This window comes from Callorhinus ursinus, unplaced genomic scaffold (genome assembly GCF_003265705.2).
Source record: "Callorhinus ursinus isolate GAN/ISIS: 27379988/994484 unplaced genomic scaffold, GSC_fseal_2.0 scaffold1, whole genome shotgun sequence".
NCBI lineage: Eukaryota > Metazoa > Chordata > Mammalia > Carnivora > Otariidae > Callorhinus > Callorhinus ursinus.
In genome coordinates, this window is record NW_027397063.1 from 5868941 (window position 1) to 5892698 (window position 23758).

The 23758-nt window shown below is 45.4% G+C and overlaps 1 protein-coding gene across 11 annotated transcripts in view; it reads left to right on the top strand.

Annotated features, from left to right (window-relative positions):
* TIAM1 (TIAM Rac1 associated GEF 1) overlaps positions 1–23758 on the top strand; it is a 370474-nt gene that overhangs the window by 299789 nt on the left and 46927 nt on the right. For all 11 annotated transcript variants that reach the window (XM_073891280.1, XM_073891258.1, XM_073891273.1 and 8 more), the window contains 3 exons: positions 3109–3190; positions 9084–9170; positions 13976–14200. In XM_073891280.1, coding sequence (XP_073747381.1) covers positions 3109–3190; positions 9084–9170; positions 13976–14200 — 394 coding nt within the window. The remainder of the gene's footprint in view (positions 1–3108; positions 3191–9083; positions 9171–13975; positions 14201–23758) is intronic.

Consider the following 23758-nt stretch of genomic DNA (forward strand, 5'->3'; position numbering starts at 1 on the left):
CAAAAACCTGTAAACGCATATTTCAGAGGATGTGAAGAGCTTGGAGAGAAAAGGTTAGATCAAGAGGAAAGAGAGTTGGGGGCATCCAGAAGCAGAGGGCACCGCTCCTTTAGCTGTGTTTGGCTTGATGTGTGAACAGGCAGTGAGGTGAGAGAATGAGTCGTAGAGGTACTTTGGAGGCAAGTGTTCTGGGCTGAGGGAACAGAGCTGGGTGAGGCCTTGTCGGGGCGGGCGGCAGGAGTGGAGGTGGTTTGCTTCTGTGTGAGGAGGGCAAGTGAGGGGGCTGGGGAGGGAGGCTTGAGGATGCAGGAGAGGAGGGAGGAAGGGAACCAGATGGGCCATGTAGGGCCTAGGTGAGAGGGGAAACCCCAGGGGAGGAAGGACATTCACGGACTTGTTTTTAGTAGGCTCGTGTGGCTGATGTGTGGCTAGTGGACCGTAGGGCATAAGGAGGAGCTGAGAGCGGGCAGGGGGCTAGTGAGCGGTGGCCGGGGCGGTGGGTGATGCTGGCTTGGACCAGGGCCCCCAAAGGAGATGGGGTAACGAAGGATTGTGACTTCATGATAACTCGAATACCTGGTAATCAAGTTTTTTTTTTTTTTTTTTTGCTTTGTTTTTTGTTTTTAAATCTGATGACCTTTTGGGGAGCCTGGGTGGCTCAGATGGTTAAGTGTCTGCCTTCGGCTCAGGTCATGATCCCAGGGTCCTGGGATGGAGTCCCGCATCGGGCTCCCTGCTCCTTGGGAGCCTGCTTCTCCCTCTGCTTCTCTCTCTCTCTCTCTCTCTCCCTCTGTCTCTCATGAATAAATAAATAAAATATTTTTTAAAAAATCTGATGACCTTTTAATTTGGTGTTTGAAAAGAGGGAGAGCGTGCGACATCATTGATTTAATAAAATAAAGGTGTTTGAAAAGAGGGAGAGCGTGCAACATCATTGATTTAATAAAATAAAGGGAATGTGTGTGATGCTTCACTGTTAAAGATGTTTGTATAAAAGTACAAAATTTTAGCAATTCTAGTTTCAGATATTGATTGTCGTTGCACTGAAAATATATTTTAAAGTGCAGACCCTTCTCGAGATTTTGATATATTTTATTAGTGCTTTTCACTAAACACGATATTAGTCTAAGTACCCTAAGAAAGGACTGTGGCCAAGGGCCTTACCTAGATGACACTGAGTTATTGTCTGAGGCTGGTGAAAGACACAGTGGCTTTCACACCAATCCAGAGAAAAGTAGGAGGCAATATTATGAAAGATAGAAAGATTATTCAAAAGCTGTGTTCCCACTGGATCTGTGGAAACCACTTGGAACTTTCCAGACATGATTGGAACAGACAGTGGTATACTGCCACCTAGGGTAAGAGTTTGGCTCTCAAGGAAATTTTGAAAAAGGGTGAAGTGATGAGCACTGGGTGTTACACACGACTGATGGATTAACTGAATACTACGTCTGAAACTAATGATGTACTCTCTGTTGGCTAATTGAATTTAAATTAAAAAAAAGTAAAAACTAAGGCTCAGAGCAACTTGAAGTGAACACAATTCATGGCATTTTATTGAGCATTCCGTGGTGTTCTAAAACATGGCATAAGACATTAATATGTTTGGTATTTATAACTTTAGTGACCATATTTTCTGAACTAACGATCAGTTTTATAATTGATTTCTTCTGATTTGTAGAGTGTATTTGTATGAACATTTTTCTGAAGTATAAGAAGATTTAAAAAACAAAAAAACCCACATGAAATTACACCCCTAACACACTGCATTTGTCGGAAGTTGTATTGAGTGAGGGTGTTCTAGAGGCCCCGGGCTGGGTGGTCGGTGGTCCCAGGCCTCTGCTTCCCTTGGCTTTGTGTTACAGTGGCCCTTTTTCCAGGCTCCTGAGTCCCAAGCTTTGGATTCACCTCTCCCACCTGTCAGCTGCCCTAAGAAAGGGAAGAGAAGGAAACTACCATTCTTTTCCACTTGCCTGAATTACATTATTTCCAGAGGAATGACCCTGTAGTCAGAGATGGGAGCAAGTTTAGATAACCACCAAGACTTCCCTTCCGTGCTAAAGGACAGCCTTCTGTTATTGACCTTGGCACAAATAGATTTGCATTTCAAAATTGAATGATAGTTTTTAAGTTCCATATGAGCTTTGACACACATATTTGTTTTGGAATATTTATCATAATTTTTGGAAATGGCCTTTGACTTGCTTACCTAAGAAGTAAGGTTTGGTACCTCCAAGTGAAAATGAATTAAAGTAAATTGAAATAAAGTTTCTGGCATGTGAACTACAGCTTTTTTTTTTTTTTTTCCCCCCCCCCCCCCAGGCTTTCTTGGGTTTCTAGAGAACTGATTAATTTATGTGCTTTAGTTTTCTAGCTAATTCGGTATGATCCAGTGGCTAAATGAGAATACCCTGTATTTATATAATTTTCTGTCCATTTCAGTACTTTAACTTGTTGCCACCTATTTGTGCTACTGTGACTGTTTTGGGCAAAAATGGTTTGTGAACAGAAGAGAATGGGAAGCACAGAGATTTCTCTTCTATTTCTAGGAGTCCCTAGTCAAGATCTTTATAGCCTCTTCCTGCTTTTAATAATTTTGTTCCCCAGTACCAGAGATTTCTTTTCTTTTTGGCGGGGGGGGGGGCAGTGAGAGAGGAAGGGAGAGCATCTTAAGCAGGCTCCACACCCAGCGCAGAGCTGGATGGAGGTGGGGGCTTGATCTCACGACCCTGAGACCATGACCTGAGCTGACATCAAGAGTCGGACGCTTAACCGACTGAGCCACCCCAGGTGGCCTGAGTACTGGAGATTTTTGATTACTTTAGCAAATTTATTTTTCGGGTCTGTGAGAGATACTGGGTGGGAAAAGACATAGAGTGGTGTTGAGGAATTGTTCAGGAACTGGAACTGTAGCCAAGTTTGGCGATATGAGTTTTAACATTTCTGTTGTGATTCTTAATGGATTCAGTTCAATAAAAAGACTGGGATATGATGAGACTTTACTTTCAAGTGTCAATGGCAAAAAAAATAGACTTAGAAAATGATGTCTATTCCTAATACGTTATTTATAATGAAATCCTCATCAGGCTCCTCTTTGTCACTTTTCAGCTGTACAAAGAAATTGAAATTTGTCCAAAAGTCACTCAGAACATCCAGATTGAGAAGTCAGATACGGCCAGTGATAATTACGGTACGTTTATTTTTCTTTGATCTCTGGTGTTTTTCAAGTTAAAGCAATTCCTGTGTAAACGTGCACTTATTTACAATTCAGTAAAATGCCTTTGGGGCCTATTTAAAACAGCACATCTGGCTTCTGTGCTAGAAACAGAGCAGTCAAAGTCAGGAAAAAAGAGATATTAACTGTGGGTACGGTGAAGACTTCAGCCTAAATTTCATAGCCTTAATTAGCAGGGTTCAACTGTCATAAAAAGGAAATGCCTATATCGGGAACAGATTACTTTATCTTGTGGTATACCCTTAATAATGAAGAAATTATCTTTTCACACCTCTCTCCCTCAAATATACTCATTATTCTCCCTTCCCCAATGAATCATGTTAAAAGAACTCATTTTGGTGTTGTGGGGGGAGGCGTCCCCAAGACCACCCCTAGATTTGCTGATTCACTAAGAGGACCTGTAGGACTCAGCTTATAGTCCTACTCATGACCATGACTTACTACAGGGAAACTGTACAAAGCGACATCAGTAAAGGGGAAAGGCACATGGGGTGACATCTGAGGAAACGGGGTACAAGCTTCCAAGAGACCCCCAGTCACACAGGACGGCCTTAATTCACAAGCGGACAGCGCATGGGGTCTGTGTCCAGTGGGGAAGCTTGTTGGAGACTCAGTGCCCAGTCAGTCACATAGACACCCTCTGCCTAGCGTGTACCAAAGCCTCGGACTCCCAGGCGGAAAGCAGGTGTTCAGCAAAAAGCACATTATTTGTACACATGCGAGGCCCAGTGGGCCTCATGAGGGTGTTGGGAACCCACCCAAAATCCAAGTTCCCGGATGCCAGCCAGGGGCCAAACTTGTAAGCAGGCCTTTCAAAGACCAGTAGTGAGCGTTGCCATGTTAACGCTTTTCCACACAGTTGCCCGCGTTCTGGCATAGTTGAATATATCATCCCTTCCATATGTTTCAGACTACTTAGGTATGATTTGAATAGCTGTGGAGTTGGTGCTTGAGTAGAAGACGTGGGGAAATCCGTCCTGCGATATTAGTCAGGAGTGGTGGGGTTGGCTGAGGTAGCTCCAAACAGGGAAATGTGCTTCCTAAATTCACTACGCATCCTTTGTGGGTTGGCTGGGACTCTTTATGTTGTCCTCCCTCTGGGACACGGGCCATAGCGGCTGCCACCTGGGGCATCGTCCGTGTCTTGGCAGAGGGAAAGAGAGAAGGTGGTAAGCCAGGTGCTGGTGCCCCCGATGGTTTATTGTTAGAGCAGGGCGCACGGCCCCCAGCTTCCTCCAGGGGGCAGAGAAGCGTAGCCCTGCTCTGTGCAGGAAGGAAGAGGTCCTGGAAAGACATGAGCCTCCTGTATCTGCTCATTTACAGTTTCTCTCTGAATTAAGTTATTCGGCTTTTTGGCATTTGAGCATCTTCAAATCCTTTCCTGAGCAGCGGGAATAGCAGAGTCCTTCTGCACTCGCTCCCACAGGCGCCCAGTCTTCATCTCCGAATGCTCCCGAGATGATTTGGCTTAACGAAGAGAACCTAATTTTGAACACTGGTCACTTGCATGACACCTTCCTGCTCTTTCCTTCTTGACCCTAAAACTAAAGACATCATAAACCCAGAGGGCATTTTTGATGGCAAAGGATAAATGTCTGTGAAGGGCTTATTATGCATCAGAAGTGTGACCTTGGTAATTAAAGCAGTAATGGGTAGCAGTGCTATAAATAAGGGGGTTCTCCAAAGGAAGATGCACCGTGAAACTTACTCTTTTCTCTTTAAGCAGCAAGAAGCAGGAGAGGGTGAATTTCAAGCTCCTGATACGGAACTCTAAGGTTGACTGGTACTTGGACTCAGAAACGGGGCATAAAACTGCTATACTTGTTAGATTTTTTTTTTTATTGACATGACAACCCATTTACATTTCCACGCTGAAGGTGTTACAGCACGTCAGGCATCCACTCAGAACGTCTTGTCAGCAGTGCTTCTCAAAACTATCTGATGTTAGTCCTAAAGAAGCAGGGTTTTTTGTTTTGTTTTCAATTCCAATCTGCTATGGACCACCACCGCTTTTGTAAACTACGAAAACTCATGCGTGCAGGTGTGCCAAGGTCACACGGCGGGGTTCTCAATACTTAGTCTCAATTTCTGTCCTCACATGACTGTCAGCAGCCAACTGTACTGGGATCCTGGATTGCACTTTCTAGAGCCTGCTATGTGTGGCTCATAACCTTAGCTCGACCCTTTATTCTGAGGGCCCAGTTCATGTTGGCGTAAGGCCTTCCAATGGCGTATTGATTGGAGAAGTTAAAGAGTCCCCCAATCCTAAGAGACCTGGTTGCCTCCGACCTCAGAATGACCAAGGATTCTAAATTCAGCGCGTCTGTACCTAACACTAGCACCCAGCAAGTGTGGCTTCCTGCTGTATATTGAGCTCAGTATATATTGTGTGCAGTAAATGTCAAAGTTACCAGCACGCACCAACGCACAAAAAGCTAACTACAGACCACATGCTGCCTTCTATCTTGGAACACTTTAGGGAGGGAAATAGCACTTAATAATCCAGCTGACTGAACCAATGGAAAGATCCGACGCTTCCTTAATTTCTCCCAGTTGCCTTTCCCGCCACCTGAGCCTGCAGGTGGTTTGCAGACCTTGTTGAAATTAATTCAGATGGTTACGAGATTAAGTATGATCGCCTCGGCCGCCTTGAAGTGGAAGGACGCATCATTTAAGGAACGTCCGTTCCTTTTACTCCAGGGACTTCCGCTGTTGTGTTTCTGGTGGTGTGAACCATTTCAATCAGAGGTGTCTCCCCTTGTCCCATTCTCTGAATTTCGCTATATCCTGGAATCTGATTTTGGGTACTTCCCTGCTGTTTCTGATGCTGTCATGATTTTTCTTTGGCTATAGATTTTAGTATGAGGAACCTTCTGGTTGTTCATCACAGGACTTTGTCTCCTTGGTTTCTTTTCTTAGTTTTAATCACTTCATTCTCGAGAGCATTATTGCCACTCATAGTGCCTCCTCATCTTTGTAACTGAGAGCCTTCTGATGGGGTGGGTACATTGGGTTTATATCCAGTAACTCCCTCTGCCTCCCGTCGGCAATCATTTCGGGGCTGTATTACATTTGTTGGTCAGGAATTAAGATTGTTACTATCATAGGGGCACCTGGGTGGCTCAGTCGGTTAAGTGACTGCCTTCGGCTCAGGTCATGATCCTGGAGTCCCGGGATCGAGCCCCCACATCGGGCTCCCTGCTCAGCAGGGAGTCTGCTTCTCCCTCCGACCCTCCCCGCTCTCATGCGCTCGCTCTCTCTCAAATAAATAAATAAAATTAAAAAAAAAATTGTTACTATCCTATTTAAAAGGAAAAAAAAATCCCGACTTTGCTGATTAACTGTTAAAATCACTGTGTTCTTCAGTGACCTCAAAATAATCCTGCTGTAGGATGTACCATATTTTCTTTATATTTGTCAGTGTAGGAGATGGATATTATCCCCCTTTCCCCGAGTGTGCTCACTCCTGGCATCTTGAAATGGAGGCTGCTCTTGGGGACTCTGAGGGCCCTAGGTGGTGTCTACTGCATAGCTGAGTGTGGGGAGAGCTGCCTTTCTGAACGCCAAGAGGGGCTCCTCTCTGCTTGACTCCTCAAACAGGTGTCTTCTGATATGAATTCCAGCACAGAGCTAAAGTGCTATTTACCTTTGTACATGTCGGCTTCCATTTGCCTGATCTTCCAGAAAAAATTGCTAAAGCGTTCTTCAGCAATCCTATCACAGAGACTCCCCCACCACCTTGAGGGGTCCAGTCTGTTTCTCAGAGCCATGCTTGCCCAGTGCCAATTTCATAGTCAGCTGTAGTTTTTGTTATTATCTTTTGGTTATTAAAAAAAGGAGACCAAGGGGCGCCTGGGTGGCTCAATTGTTGGGCGTCTGCCTTCGGCTCAGGTCATGGTCTGAGGGTCCTGGGATCGAGCCCCGCGTCGGGCTCCCTGCTGGGCGGGAAGCGTGCTTCTCCCTCTCCCACTCCCCCTGCTTGGGTTCCCTCTCTCACTATATCTCTCTCTGTCAAATAAATAAATAAGATCTTTAAAAATAATAATAAAAAAATAAAAAAAGAAGACCAAGAAACGAGGGCATAGGGGCAAAGAAATAGCTCAGTCGTCTCCACTGACTTTGGCTGAAGGAGGCTTGGAGCAGCCTCTCCACCATCCCCTGTTCCGGTGTCTTCCATTCAGGCGGCTTGTCCCCTGGCACCTTGTCATTTGCTGCTCACTTCAGTTTTAACAGAAAAAGAAACGTGGCCTCAAAACGTTACAGAGTCACAGCATTTCAGAAAGGAGATGCCTGTATTTTAATGGATCTTATCTATTTTTTCTCTTGACCTAGCGCCTGAGTCTGCATCTATTCGAACAGATAAAGGGAAAAAATTTCTGTACTGAAACGCAGATAGATAGACCTGTGTTAAGGCTAATGTCCACTTCAGTAGCTCATGTATAAAATGGTTTTTACTTGAGTGCGGCTTCTTGAAACGTAATCGGAAAGTTGCAAGTTGCTGTACGAATGGAATTCAAAATAGAGTAAAATGAAGAGCGGAAAGTCCTCGGGGTGTGGCCTGTGCTGTCCCCGTCTGAGGGAGTTATGGTACCGGAGTGGGCGAGGACAGTTGGTAGTTTTGCCCATGTGTGGGTATTTTTTCCTGGTCCTGTGGACGAAACAGAAAAACACATGTTCATTATGACATGGCCTGAAAAGTCTTGATGACTCCTTGGGTCCCCGTCCTGTAATCATTTCTTCTATTTTGTTGTTACTTGCTTATTTGTTCTTTAAAACCAGTGTGTTTTTTTCTGCCTTCAGCCTTAAGGTAAGTACCTATATTAGGGATTATTCTTTACCCAGACCTGAAATTATCTTGGATTTTTACAGCTGCATTCATTCCCGTTGGTCCTTTAGGGGTGTTTGCCAATGTCTTCTACTTGAGGGTAAAGAGGTTATTGGTTGGGATGTTCCACTGATGGATCAGGAAAGAGGGTTTTTTTTGTTTTGTTTTGTTTTTGTTTTTTAAAGTAATCTCTACACCCAACGTGGGGCTCAAACTCATGACACTGAGATCAGGAGTCAGATGCTTTGCTGACTGAGCCCCCCAGGAACCCCTATCAGGAAAGAGTTATAGTGAGACTGTCTAGAAACAGAGGTGACCAGGGCTTGTAGCCACAGGATCGGGAGCACCTCAGATCCCCAAACCACCTGCAAGCTCAGGGCCTTGTTCTGCCCTTTGTTTCTGAAGGGTGTAACAACCCCAAGATTAATTAGCTGTTGGTCTTTGGGCTCTGGAAGCCTGGATAGGTAATAAGATGATCTTCTGATCACACACTAGTAGAATGTGGAATCAATCCATTTCAGTAGAAAATAAGATTTGTCAAGTGAGTTGCTACTGAATCCCCATTGCAGAATTTTATTAAATCAAACGAGTGTCTCTACAGCAGTACATATGGTGGAACACACGCCATACATAGGTTCAGTTGTAACATATCCTAGGACAAGGATTGGCTGAGAAAAGTCAAGAGGACCCAGGTGAGATAAGCTGATCATTCTGTTTGTGCTGTGGAGGGGACAAGGAAAAAGATAGAGTGATGGCATTTACTTGTCTTCTACTTGAACTGATAGGTAGGTGGTATGAGGATAGATGTACCTGGTAACGTTAATTTTTATCAGTAGTGACTTTTTTTTAGAGTCATCTAAAATACATTTCTCTGCTTTGTAAAATAATATGAACAAGGAAAAACAATTGCTCCAAACTGTTACCAAAAACACTGAACATACGTCGTTCACAGCAGGTACTTCCTGTTGTTTGGTAAACATTCAGAAGGTGTGAGCCCTACCATCCTGGCTTCGTGTTTTCTAGGGTTTTCACTTTCCTCTGTGGAAGAAGATGGTGTTCGAAGGCTCTACGTGAATAGTGTAAAGGAAACTGGTTTAGCTTCCAAGAAGGGTAAGTCATTGGCTGTGTTGTCTGTCTGTCTGTCTGCCTCTCTTAAAATCCCCTTGGGGTGTCTCTGGTTGGTGGATAAGAAAGATATGCCCCAAGAGTTCACCTGTGCAGATTATTCGAACCTTGTCTCATTGAAAAACCCTTGCAGGGAATATGGATATTATTCTCTAAACTCAAGTGTATAAGAAATGTCACATTCTTGGCTTTTAAATCCGATTCTGAGCCCATGTCCTTGGGGCAAGTGGGAAATTCCATTCTAATCTGATGTGGTTGTCCCTCTCTACCGTCTAGGATGGTATGGAAGTCCTAGGGGTTTTCCTGAAGCAGAGCATTAGGAGCCTGCAAAGGTCCTTCAGAGTGGATGTCGTCTTGCTCCCACTGATGGAGGAATCTTTGCAGAAGTTGGGGAACCTGAGGGTTCAGGATCCTGTCGTCTTGCCCCACGTAAAGAGCTCTTCTCTGCCACACCCCGCCCGTAGCCCTACAAGGGCTCACTGGAGTCTGGGTTACTTGTGAAACCCCAACTCTCTTTCCTCGTTCTGCTCAGAGAGAATCTTTTCAACCTAGATTTTTTTTTTTTTTTTTGCTTCCTGTGATGGTTTCCTAGGGCTGCAGTAACAAATTCTCACAAACTGAGTGATTAAAAACAACAGAAACTTATGCTTTTATATATAGTTCAGGAGACTAGAAGTTCAGGATCAGGGTATGGACTGTTTCCTTCTGGAGCCTCTGCGGGAAGAATCTGTTCCATGCCTCGTCCTTGCTTCCAGTGGTTGCTCGTGGTCCTCGACACTCCTTGGCCTGTGGCTGCCTCCCTCTAATCTCTGCTCTGTCGTCATGTGGCCTTCTTCTCTGTGTTTCTCTGTGTCTTTATGTGGCCTTCTTAGAAGAATACCGGTCATCGCCTTGAGGCCCATCCTAATCCAGAATGATTTTATCTTAACTTAATGACCTCTGCAAAGACCCTGTTTCCAAATAAGCTCACCTTCTGATATTCTGGGTGGACATGAGTTTTGGAGGACCCTTTCCAGCCTACCATACTTAGCATAAACACATCAGACAGGTAGGTAGGGCTCAAAACCCACCTTCCTTTCATTCTCCTTGTTATGGAATTCTTAGTTTCATCCGGGCAGTGGCAAAATCATACCTGCTGAATGGAGAAGACCAAAACATCTGGGGCAGTTGGCCTTGGATGTAATGCTATTTGAGGGCTGCTGAGCGGAGCAGCCGAGGAAATGGTGGAGTGCCCTACCTTGCCACCTCCTTCCATTCTGGGGACAGCTTAGCTCTGGGTGTTCGTGACTTATGAGCCACCGAAGCATGTTACCTCCCCCTGTGCTGTAAGCTGTGGAGAAGAGCAGCCTGCAGACTTGACTATGCACAGAAATGGCAAAAGCGTGACAAATGGGAAATAAAGTCAGTCGTTTATCTGCTGCTCTCACAGAGGAGGATTTTCCTTCCATACTTTTCAAGGCCAAAGGCAGTCTGGAGGCCAGGGTCTGACGCTGTATCTCAGCTAAGAGCAGAGGTGGCAGGGCTTATTCACCTTTAAACCCAAGGCCTGATTGTTATCTCTTGCAGCACGATGAGTGTGCCCATTGGGGGTGGGGAAATATGGTGCCTCGGCATCACTCACTTCCTGTTTTAGTTCTTTGAATCCAGGAACCCTGGTGTTAGATAAAAGCAAATGGCTGCCTGCTGCAACTCACTTGCCCCATACCGCACTGTTCTCTATAAAGAGTGATGCCCGTTTGTCCACCGGGGCCACAAATGCCATCCTAATACCCGGCATGGAGAGGGCAGTGTCAAGAAAGATATTTGGGTGGTGGGTTTTGTTGTTGTTGTTTTTTTTTAATGTTAAGTCTAGCCTCTATGTGCAGACCTCTGGATAATGGAGAGCTCACTGTGGACCATAAGATGTCTTCATGGACATCTCTAATCAAGAAGCATTCTCCTCCTTCAGCGTCCATTCGCTGTTTTACCTCATTCTTTATAGACAACCTTGGATGCCCATCACGTTCTAAGTCTTTTATTTATCTTTGGTGGCCACCTTGGGCTTTTGGCTTGTCTTGAGCTAATGGTTAATCCCCCTTTAATACCCACTTATCCCTCTGTTGGATCTCCCATCAGCTATACTTACAGAATGACTTTTTGAACCAAAGTGTGTTCTTTTACACTTCTCTTTGATCGGCTTGGCCATGCTTGGGCTTGACCCCTTCTTGGGGTCATCTGAGGCTGGGATCTGGCATCTCACTGGCTGTCATCGAAGTGTTTTTCTGATGGCTACACTGCATAGAGCCCAGTTGAGAAAGCCATGTGCTTCTTTCTCAGCATCTTCTAGATACTTCACTTTGCCACGGCCAGTTATGGGCTTGCTTCTGAGCAGGCTCTGGTTTTCTGTGAGCAAGAAGAGCTTTCCATTTTCTTCTACCATGTACTAATGAGAGTTAACATCTAGTGAGATAGATCCTCAATGTGCCAGATGCTGTGCTTAACCTCACTGAGCGCATTATCGCTTTTACATAGGAGGAAACTGGGACTGGGAGAGACTCAATAACATGCCCACAGTCACAGAGCAGTTTCACGGTGACATTGGGACAGAAGGACCCCGGCGGGGCACCTCATGGCTCACTTCTGCTGGGCTGCCCACATTCACGTGCTAATACTGAGAATAAGTCACTCAGACAACTGCCTGGAGTCTTTTTCTCGGGCTGCCTGACAAACGACCATGAACTGGGGAGTGTAAAGCAATAGAAATGTATTCTCTCCCCATTCTGGAGGCCAGAAGTCTGCAATGAAGGTGTCAGCAGGGCTGTGCCCCTCTGAAGTCTCTAGGATAGAGCCCCTCCTTGCCTCCTCCAGCCTTTGGTGGCTCCAAGGGTTCCTTGGCCTCCAGCAGCTTCACCCCAGTGGCTGCCCCTGGCTTTACATGTCCTGCTCCTCTTCTCTCTGTGGGTCTCTTCAAAGGACATTTGTCAGTGGCTTTAGGACCCACCGGATCATCCAGCATGGTCTATCTCAAGCTCATGTATTTAATTACAACTGTGAAGATCCTGTTTCCAAATAAGGTCCCATTCACAGGTTCTGGGACATGGACGTATCTTTTTGAGGGGTCACCGTTTATCCTACTACACACTTTTGTTCCACCATTCATAGTAAGCCTGGAAATTCTTTTAAGGAAAGAAACAAACTTGGGGTGCCTGGATGGCTCAGTCGGTTAGGTGTCTGACTCTTGATTTTGGCTCAGGTTATGATCTCAGGGTCATGAGATCAAGCCCCACATCAGGCTCTGCGCTCAGTGTGGAGCCTGCTTGAGATTCTCTCTCTCTCTGTCTCCCTATGCCTCTCCCTCTAAAGGAAAAAAAAAAAAAAACAACAAACTTACAGATGTTTAAGTCTTCTCTTCTGTTCTTATTATATAACCTCCTGTAATACCTAACCAAAAGGGTTGTCTCCAAGAGAAGACTTAAAAAAAACAAAACAAAACACTTAACTACTTTTCGCATGGGGGAAATTTTGTATTTTCAACTCAAATGCTGTCATGCCAGAATCTTTTACCTAAAAATGGAGTGTTTAGCTTCCTAGAATCCCACCTCCATACAGAGAAAAGTATTCTCCTTTCTCTGCCATTGCCTTCCCACTCAAAATGTTTCTTGGAGTATTTTCTGATACAGGATTGATGTCAAGTAGTTTGGGAACCCGAGCACAGGTGGCCAAGGGGTGTGACTCGGTGAAGCTGGGGAGTGAGAACGTCTCTCTGGAAACACTTTTCTGAGGCATCAGGGGTGGGATCCTTGGATGCCTGAGGAGTCAAGTGGCTTCTCCTTTCTGCATTTCGTTCCTACCTTTGCCCTTCACTCACTTCCTTTGTCAAGTTTGCTTTTCCCCTCGAGTCTATAAAGTAAGAGTTGGGCTTTTTTTTTTCTTCTTAGCTGAAACAATACTTTATTTCCTTTCACGTTCTGCTCTAACCTCTCCCTTTCTCAAACCACTGGCATGTTCTTTGAAACCGGGTTAAAATGCCCCAGGGTCAGTCAAAACCTCCTGTTCTTTTGGGTTGGCCTAGTTCACAGCTGGTCCTTTAGGTCCCCAACTTTGGCAGCTCCCCCAGCTTTGGCAGCTCCCCCAGCGTGCTTTGCAAAAGCAGCAGAACCTTTGGGGACCTTCCAAAAGATGGGTGTGCATTTTGCAAACTCAGCCTGAGGTCCTGATGTAGTTAAACAAAGGGAGGAGGGCACAAAATGATCATATTTGGTTCTGTAGAGTGTGTTGGGGATCGAGTGCTTTTCTGTGGTCGTAGACAGAAGCAGCTCCCTGCATGCTGGTTCTCTAGCTGGTTCCGTGGCGGTGATCAAGAGGTGTTAGCTGGCCGTGCCACATGTGTGTGCTGTAGCACGCGCATGTACAAAACTTACCGCAGTAATCAGAGCAGTTCTACTTTTTCCCCCTCAAAACCGAGGACGGCAGCTAGGATTAGCGTTTGTGAGAAGGAATTGGCTGATGCCCAGAGCATACAGATTCGGGAAGGAGTCAGTGTGTTTAGTTGGTGTGTTCAGGACAGGTAGGCATGCTGTCAGATCCAAGTCCAGAACCTTCCGAAACCGAGGCCCCTGTGATCACCTGACGCTCACTGTGGAGGACGAGCACCTGTGTGCGCCAGGGCCGGGGCCGGGACGGCCCGTGACAAGTGAGCTCCGCGTGCCCTTTCTCGGCGCTTCTGTGCTGTTGTGATCTGACTCGCTGCCACAGCAGATGCTGCTTTTATGTGCGTGTGAAATTAAACATTTTCCGTCTCGCGTTGGCAGGCCTGAAAGCGGGAGATGAGATTCTCGAGATCAATAATCGTGCTGCAGGCACCCTGAGCTCATCTGTGCTCAAAGATTTCCTCACGCAGCCGTCCCTGGGCCTCCTGGTGAGGACCTACCCTGAGCCCGAGGGAGGCGTGGAGCTGCTAGCCTGCCCCCCGCACCGAGCAGACGGCCCCGTGGACCCCGGCGAGAGCCCCCTGGCCTTTCTCAGCAGCAACCCAGGTACGGCTGTGATGTGGACCTTGCGGGTGTGTGTGTGTGTGTGTGTGCCACTGGACTGGAGCCAGTAGGCATAAAGATGTGTGAGTGAGATGAGCTGGTTCCTCCTGAATGCATGCTTCCTGTTAATTTCCGCAGTTCCGGGCACTTGTGTTCTTGTGGAATACGTGTTTGGTCACCAGCCAGCCTGTCCCACACGGAGAGCTTCAGCAAGCCTCCTGCTGTTTGTCATTTTGGAGAGAGTCAAATGGGTAGAGGCCACCGTCTCTTGGCTGTGGATAGAGATAACAGAGCTACAGAAGGGCCAGGAATCACTGGGGCTCTGGGTCCTAGCTCTGCCGTCCACGTCACCATCCCCCACACCACCCAGCCCTGGCTTTCCTTTCCGTGTGAGAGAGGGCATAAGCTGCCCAGAGTGGAAATGCACTCAGAGCTCTCATTCGGTCAGCTGCTCTTGGGCTCCCCCAATCTTGTGTGTGAGCCATGCCCTGCCCCATCTGCTCACAGCTTTTCTCGCTGTCCCTTTGCAACCTCGTGCTCCTCCCAAAAGAAGCAACCAGAATGCTGCCTGCCCCCTTGAAACCTTCCTGGGTGGAACCCTGCAGAGCTAGCTCCCTCCTCCAGGTCCCTAGGACCCTCCGAAAACATCTTCATGTGGGTCGCAATCACATGATACTCTTCTTACTGGCTTGTCTCTCTTTGTCCTGAGTTTGTTTCCTGGGACTGAGCTTATGTCTTCTTCCTGTGGCTCCACAGGTACCCCATTCTTGTTCTGCGAGAGTCAGTGAATGAGTGCACCCGTCAACAGCGTTATGTCACTTATTCCCGACCCCATGACCTGATTCTAGAATTGGGGTTGATTTTAGTAAGTTGGGGTTTTGGATTTATTTTGTTTTTAAAACTTGAGTTAAATTAAAATTAAAAAAAAAGTCTTTGGTTTCAAAATCTGAGGATAGGTACTTTGAGTATTCTTGCCCTGCCATTGTTTTTCAAACTCCCTTCTGAAGTTTGGCTTGATGAGAGAAGATCACCGGCAGAAACCTTGTGAGAGTTCATTCTTTTGGTCAGCGGCTGTCGCAAGAATTTGGCAAGTTGAGGCTTCAGCAAACTGAAGGCGTCTATTGCCGTTGACTTCCTTGAGTCATTATGCCATTGCAGTATCCACACCCCCATCAGATTTTTAGAACAGGACCCAAGTGAGCCGTGTACCCTTAACAGAGAATGGAGACCATGAAGGCTGTTCTTTTGTATGACCACAAGATGGCAGCACCGATCCCATAAAACTCAGTTCACAGAGCGCGGTTTCTGTAATATGACTTTGAATGAGGCATGTTGTTGTAGGTTAGGTTATTTAAAGGATTCTTACAAGATCTGGATGTACAGGCTATGACCAACAGTGTGTGCGCAACTTTTTTTGAATTTTTTTTTTTCCGTCTGAGCCCTTCCTGTGGGTTATGGATATAAAGCAGGGGTTGGCAAACTACAACCCACCAGTCAAATGCAGCCCACAGCCTGTTTTTGTAAATAAAGTTTTATTGGAACACAGTGCCCATCATTTACGTCTTGTCTCTGGCTACTGTCTCATTGCAAAGGCAGAGTTGAGTAGTAGTGACAGGGACTCGTGGTCTATAAAGCTGAAAATATTCACCACCTGGCCCTTTACAGATAGTTTCCCTGAGAGAGTATGACTGGAATTGCTCACAATTTGCCCCTTTAAAGACAGTCACTATTTTAGGGGTGTTTCTTCGTTAAAAAAAAGATTGCGCGTGTATGTGTGCATTTTGCAAACTTTTATTAAAATTGTTTTAATTAAAATGTATTTGCATACAAGTATTTTAGAAATACTTGAGTATAGAATATAGAGTATACATATATATATAGTAGGTGTCCCGTCTTTTATATGATGGAGTTTTAAACCAACTGACCTTTACCTACTATGTATTACCTCCTTTAGGCCAGTCACCTTTGAAGGCTGAGTGTTAAACCCACCGAACCTACCGGTGTTCAAAACATATTAAGATTTCCATTTTGGAATCATTCTTAGAAGATTCATTGACTCCTTTGCTTTTTTTCCGGTTGAACGATACGTTGGATCTGACATTTGTTGGGTGAGGTGCTCAAAGTCCTTATGACGACTGGGCCATGACTGTGTTCTCAAACTTAAATTTTAGCGAATGCTCTGGTTTTTAATCAGTTTCCCTTTCAATATTTTGCAATGATTGAAAATCCTTCAGAACAAAGTCTTCTCAAGTCCAAGTCAGATCACCAAACTGGTTCAAGATGAAAACAAGAAATTCGGGTCACTGTGTTAGTTTGCTTGTCAGGTCTCTAAGTCGTCTTCAACTTTAATAAGTTCCAGAAGAATTCTCAAATGCTCTGGGCAGTCGCAGCCCAGTTGGTGGGGCTGGGGGGAAGCCTGGGTCTCCGCCTCTCTGCCTTCTGGTTGCTACCGCTTCCTACTCCCCATTTAACCGTGAAGAATAAGAGGCAAGTAAACAGGATAAAATAACCTGAAAGACTGCTCCATAATGAGGCAGAGATAAAGCAGTGTCTAAGGTCAGCTGCGGTTAAAATAGCAAAGAAAACAACTAGCAAAATGGTACAATGGGGAGGCTGGACTATAGCCTTAGTCTAAATTTAGAAGTAGCTAAAAATAAGCATCCTGAGCGGCAGGTTTGAGGTCTGGTGCAGGGACCATCTTAATGGTGGTCACGGTGCATGGTTGGCAGCCTTGGTGGAGGGCCTGGCAGTGTCTCAGGGACCCGGGGGTCCACGTGAGCCTTAGCGGGTGCCCGGCCATGGGAGGCTGGCCCGGCTGCTCCATATCCTACGAGCCCATTTGGCAGGCTTGGTCCAATCCTGCCCTCAGAACCCAGACTGAAATATGGAATGAACTTGCAGGGCTGGATTATTTCTGAGCCCCCTTTTCTCGTGGAAAGGTTTGTTTCCTCTCTGAAAGCATCACACCCTAGTGGCTAAGAATGGGCTCTGGGACCAGGTTTCTCAGGACTAAGTCCTGTTTCTGTGTTTATTAGCTTTGTCTCCCCAAGCCCCGGTGTCCTCATGCATAAAATGGGGCTATTACCACAGTACTATCTCACTCAATTGCTGTGAGGATGAATTGAGTTATAAAAGTAAAGTGTTTAGCATAGGTCTTAGGAAGTGCTCGATAAATGTTACATATTCGAAGCACAATCTCTTAGGGGGACATGAAGATTTTCTGGCTTGGAACCAGAGGCTGCTCATTTCTGATCTCACTGGTGTCTACTCCATCCACCTCAATCTGCAACAGGTGAATTGTCTGATTACTGTGTTTATGAATACCTTCCTTATTTTCCTCTCCTGGGTGGAAAGAAATGAGAGACATCTGGGCCCCTTTTCAGAGATCATGATTCACATGGTCTGGACTGGGGCCTAGGGTGCATTTGTTGTGGTTTTGCTTAAAACTTGGGGGATTCCAACGTGCAGCTAGGATTGGGATCTGCCACGTCGGGTTACCAACTGTGCTTTGGTTGTTGATCCCCTTTTTGTTGTCTTGGTGGAATGTTATGGTCACATGCAAACCATATGTAGTGGTATTTGTTGATACCATATCGTGGTCTGAGATGTTGTCCTTTTAAAGATTTACTTATTTATTTAAGTGATCTCTACACCCCACGCGGGGCTCGAGCTCAGGACCTGGAAATCAAGAGTCACATGCTCCATTGACTGAGCCAGCCAGGTGCCCCTGAGATTTTTGTAATGAAAATCTGTTAGGTGATGTGGAATGCATCTCCGGACTCTCTCCTTGTATAGCAAGGAAGCGTGGTTGAATGTTTTGCTGTGTTGGCTTAGAAAACCAGGGACCTCATCCTGAGTGTTCTGTCTAAGACCCAGTTTCCCATTCTCAGTCACTGACCATCCATGGGTCCTTGTTGAAGTCTTTCTTGAGCTACTTTCATCCTTCTTTTTTTAATATTTGTTTACTGGCACACTGGTAAGAAAATGGAGGAAGGATGTCTAGACAAAAAGACAGTCCCTTGAGTGACTGTTATTATAGAAAGAACCTTGGAGCAAAGGGGAAGCTGGGGTAGGAAGTTGCAAAACTGTTTGTGTGAGGTTTCCAAAAAGCTTCTTGAATGTTCCTGTGTGATTTATTTTGAATACCGGTCTCATCTGGAGCTACTAACGTTTTGGGCCAGATAATTCTTTGTTGTGGGGGGGCCCGTCCTAGACGCTGGTGTTTACCAGCGTTACTACAAACCACTGTAAATTAGTAGTAAGGAGCCCCTTCCCCCAAGTGGGGCCGATCAAAGTATCTTCCGATGTTGCCAAATGTCCCCTGAGCAGCAAAATCTCCCCCTTTTGAGAGCCACTGGCCTGATTTATCAGAAGGTAAACCTACTTCACCCAGTTAGGGAACTATTCACAGCGAACATCAATATAGGAAAGCAAATCTGGATGTAAAATAATTTTTAAAGGTTTTATTAAACATTTATTGAGGGAATTCTGACACAAATACCCTTTTCTGGCATCTCCCTCCCCCTCCTCCCCCCCTCTTTTGAGTCAAGGGAAGAGCAAAGAACGAATAAATGCTTAGTTTGAGGCCTTTGTCCCAAATGTGAGTAAAACTGTTCTGGCAGAAGATATGTATCACCGAGATTAACTCCTAAAGCAAAGGTATTTCAGTTAGTCATTATGCAAAAGCCCACATTTTGTCCAAGTTGTAAGAATCATACCAGTGGCATCGATGATATCTTTCCAAGGTTGCAGAATATCTGTTGTGTCTTACACTTTAAATTCTGCCATCAAGGCTCACAGCCATGCCATTTTTATAGTGAGTGCGGCTCTGCTTTATCTTCCCTAAAATTCCACCTGACCTGTTGGGGCAAAGCAGGTGCCCTCATTCAGCTCAGTATTCCAATAAAGATGCCAGGGCTCAGCAAACTGAAGTTGGTTCTTGTTTGAAAAATGGTTGTTCCAGAAACTGAGCCTGGGAGAGCCGGGCGTGTGCAGCTAACTCTGGTCCATAGGAGTTCAAGACAATTCGGCCCATCGTTGGGTTTGGAGAGTCAGCCCCCCCTTGATAGACCTCAGGCACATCTGTCTGATGCCCAGTGGAAGAGTGGAGTCTGTTTCGAGTACAGAGATCCCTCCTGCAGGAAGTAGACCGGGCAGTGTGTGTTGTAACAGGAAAAGCTTCCATGACAGCCGGGAGAGTCGAAGGCACCTTGGTCAGAGAAGGAATGGTTGGGCGCCCCACGTGGACAGCGTTTTGATCGGCAGGCAGAGCATGCTTCCCTAGAGTGCCTGTGAAGTGGAAGGGTCTATTCCAGAGTGCTGTTCTGTGCAGATTGTCTGGAGCTTGATTCTGTGATAAGACAATCAGGCCTCAGGGAGAGGCAACAAAGAAAGAGGAACCGCACAGATTTATCTCCCTACAAACAAATATGGCCCCGTCCTTTCGGAGGCTCTAAGGTCTCATAGATACCAGGAGCGCGTGGTCCTCTGTTTGTTTGTTGATAAAATGTGGAGCCATGTGCGTTTTGTAAACTGTCTGGGTTCTATGATTTTGTCACACAGCGCCTGGCCTGCTTCCTGAGGCCCTGCTGGGGCCAAACCCCTAGTCTTGATTTCCAGCTGGATTGGGTTGATGACAGCTGTCAAATCCTGTGGAGGGGAGTGGGGGATGGTTGAGAATTTAAGAGCCACCATTTGTATATTTTTAAAGAACACGAATGAACCTTGTATTATTTCACTTTCACAACCAATTAACCGAATCAGTAATGCCTATATCTACAGTTTTCGTGGATTTAAAAATTTCTCTCCATAGAGAAACAGATGCTGACATTTTGTGAAATTCGGCTGGAAAGAAGTTATTTGTCTGCCTTTTTTTTTTTTTTTAAGTTTAATTGAACGTTGGAGGGTTTTTTTCGTAGTCCATATTAAGCTCTGTAATTTTTTTTTTATAATTATTTTTGTTTCTTAGCTTTGTGGTAGAGAGGGTGTTTATGCTAATCTTATTATATATATTATGAGTGTTTCTATGGAATTCTTATAGGACAGTCAAAAGATTGAAAAGCAAAATAAAATCCTGGCCTAGTGACTAAATTTTATTTCAGCTAAAATTTTTTTTTTAAGATTTTATTTATTTATTTGACAGAAGAGAGAAGGCGAGAGAGGGAACACAAGCAGGGGGAGCGGGAGAGGGAGAAGCAGGCTCCCCATTGAGCAGGGAGCCCGATGCGGGGCTCCATCCCAGGACCCTGGGATCATGACCTGAGCTGAAGGCAGACGCTTAACGACTGAGCCACCCAGGCGCCCCTCAGCTAAATGTTTTTATTGGTAGTACCTAACCTTTTCTTGCCCCCTGGCCCTCAAATCATTTTTTCCTCACAGAGATTTAAACTCAGGCATTAATCAAGACTTTCAGAAAATCAATGTTATAATTGGTTCTTCTTTGGAAACGTTTGAATAAGAGGATCTGCTTATTTAATAACGATTGTTAATGTATCTCGTGAGTGGAAGAGTTTTATCTTCTTTCTTTAAATTTAAGTCCTGAGCAGACTTGAATGAAGTCGGAGTGAATGTGTCTCCACTGAATCAATGAAAGAGAAATCTAAATGTAAGTGTCTGTCCTGCCGACCGGTGAGTGGGACGTGCTAGTTGCAAAGGTTTCTAGGTCCCAAGAACGTTTTTGCGACGTGAAGACCATTCTGAAAAGTGAAGAAACGATCAGACCTGTTTACAACACTGCATGTTATTCGTGATGCCTGTGGATGTAGCCAGTGGGTCCTGTGCTGCCCAGCCTCAGCCCTGCTCTATGAGTCCTCACCCTTCAGGGTTGCCCAGCCCCCTGTCCATCCTTTGTCTCTTCCGATTTGGCCCCACTTCTCTGTGCTGCCAAAATGGCGGCTGGGCACCTCCTCTATGCTGGACATTGTGCTAAATGTGGGGATGGAGTGGAGGTGAGGCAGCGGTTCCCTTGGTCTGACCACTTCTTCAGCCACCTGTCAGCCTTGTCCTTGGCTTCCCCATCTCTGATGGTGAGCAGAGCCATCTGTTTGTGTGTGTGCACTGGTGAGTAAACGGAGGCAGCTACCTCCTGGACAAAGAGGGGAATTCCTTCAGTGTCTGTTGTTAGAGGAAAGTGTCTTGTAGTGAAGGGCGTGGGGAGCTGCGGTAGGAAGTTGCGAAACTGTTGGCATTGGGGTTGCCAAAAAACTCGGTGTTTTTCCACTAGATTCTTAGGCTAGGGGGCCTTCAGAGAAGCTGTCAATTCCTGCCTCTCTGGCTCTCTGGCTTTCTTTGATGGCTAAATCCCCCTTACCTGTTTATTGGTCATCTTCTGCTAAGTATCAAACTGCCCCAGGACCATCATTTTATTTGCTCGTTCTTTTGGGCTGGGCTCAGCTGGGTGCTTGTTCTGCTGTGCTTGCCTGGAGTCACTCATGTGGCTGTGTCATCTGGCGGCTTGACCGGGGCTGGAGGATTGAGATGGCTTCACTTGCATGTTTGGTGATTGGTTGACTGGACCCCCTCTCTGCCTCGGGCCTCTCATCCTCAAGAGGCTAGCTTCTGGTTTCTCTGCATGGTGAGCGCAGAGATCCTGGAGGCAAAACCAGAAACTGTAGGGACACTGAGGTCTTAGCCTGGAATTCATGTATCACCATCTATGTCACATTTTGTTGATTGAAGCAAGTCACAAGGCCAGCCCCAGTTCATGGGGTGGAGAAAAAGTAACACAAAAATCTGTGCTCACCGGGATGGATAGAATCATCACTTTGCAAACTCTCACAAGCTACATTGCTTTTTCTCTTCTTATTTTATTAATTTTTGTCTTCAGCTAAGGGCAAAAGCATGGCATATTGGAGTAAAAAAGAATACATGCTTTAGAATCATATATACTGGGGCACCTGGGTGGCTCAGTCAGTTGAGCGTCTGACTTTGGCTCAGGTCATGACCTCAGGGTCCTGGGATCGAGCACCGAGTGGGGCTCCCTGCTCAGTGGGGGGCCTGCTCTCCCCCTTCCTCTGCCCCCCTTCTCATGCTCTTTCTGTCTCTCTCAGATGAATGAATAAAATCTTTCTTTTAAGATTTTATTTATGATTTTGACAGAGAGAGACACAGTGAGAGAGGGAACACAAGCAGGGGGAGTGGGAGAGGGAGAAGCAGGCTCTCCCGCTGAGCAGAGAGCCCGATGCAGGGCTCGCTCCCAGGACCCTGGAATCATGACCTGAGCCGAAGGCAGACGCTTAATGACTGAGCCACCCAGGCGCCCCTGAATAAATAAAATCCTAAAAAAAATCATATATACTTACAAGATACTGATTCATAGGAATTCCTTCATATTCTAGATACTAACATTTTTGCCAGTTTTGTGTTGAAGATAACTTTTTTCAGTATGTGTCTTGTGGCTTTTGACAAAGAAGAGTTTTTAATTTTAATAAAATCTGATTTTCTGTCTCATATGATTTGTGCTTTTTATATCGTATTTAAGAAACCCTTCTCTTGCCTAAGGTAACAGACATTATCTTCTGTATTTTCTTGTAAAAGATTTTATACTTTGGGCTATTCACATGCTTCTGATTTATATCTCCCTGATACTGATTTTTGTGAATGGCGTATGTTAGGGTGCAACTGTATATTTTTCCATCTGAGTAATCTGTCATAACAACATTTATCAGATATGCCATTCCTTTCCCCAGGATCTGCAGTGGCACATCTGCTGTATATCATGCCTTTGTATGCGGGAAGGCTGTTTCTGGGCTTTTTTTTTTTTTTTTTTTTTAAGATTCTAATTATTTATTTGACAGGGAGCGAGAGCGCAAGCAGGGGGAGCTGCAGAGAGAGAGGGAGAAGTAGGCTCCCTGCCGAGCAAGGAGCCCGCGGGGCTTGATCGATCCCAGGACCCCGGGATCATGACCTGAGCTGAAGGCAGACGCTTAACCGGTTGAGCCACCCAGGCGCCCCACATCCTGTATTTTTAAACCTACAAATGCCCTCCCTTTGGAATGTGTGGGGTGTTGTTTTATAAACTAAGACTTGCACGTGTGTATATCAGCTCTTTATTATTTTATTGTATATCAGATTGTGTGTGTGTGTGTGTGTGTGTGTGTGTCCCCACTTGAAGTACAAGCATACCCTATTTTATTGTGCTTTGCCGTATTGCGCTTTGCAGATACCGTGTTTTACAAATTGAGAATCTGTGGCAACCTGCCCTGAGCGAGTGTGTTGGCACCACATTTCCAACGGCATTTGCTCACTTCGTGTCTCTCTGTCACATTTTGGTAATTCTTGCAATATTTTAGGTTTTTTCGTTATTATTATTTGTATGGTGATCAGTGATCAGTGATTATGACTTGCAGAAAGCTCAGGTGATTAGTATTTTTTTTAGCAATAAAGTGTTTTTAAATAAAGATATGTACTTTTGGGGGCGCTTGGCTGGCTGAGTCAATGGAGCATGCAACTCTTGATCTCAGGGTTATACATTAGAGCCTCATGTTGGGTGTAGAGATTACTTAAAAATAAAATCTTAAAAAAAATACATTTTTTAGACCTAATGCTATTGCGCATTTAATA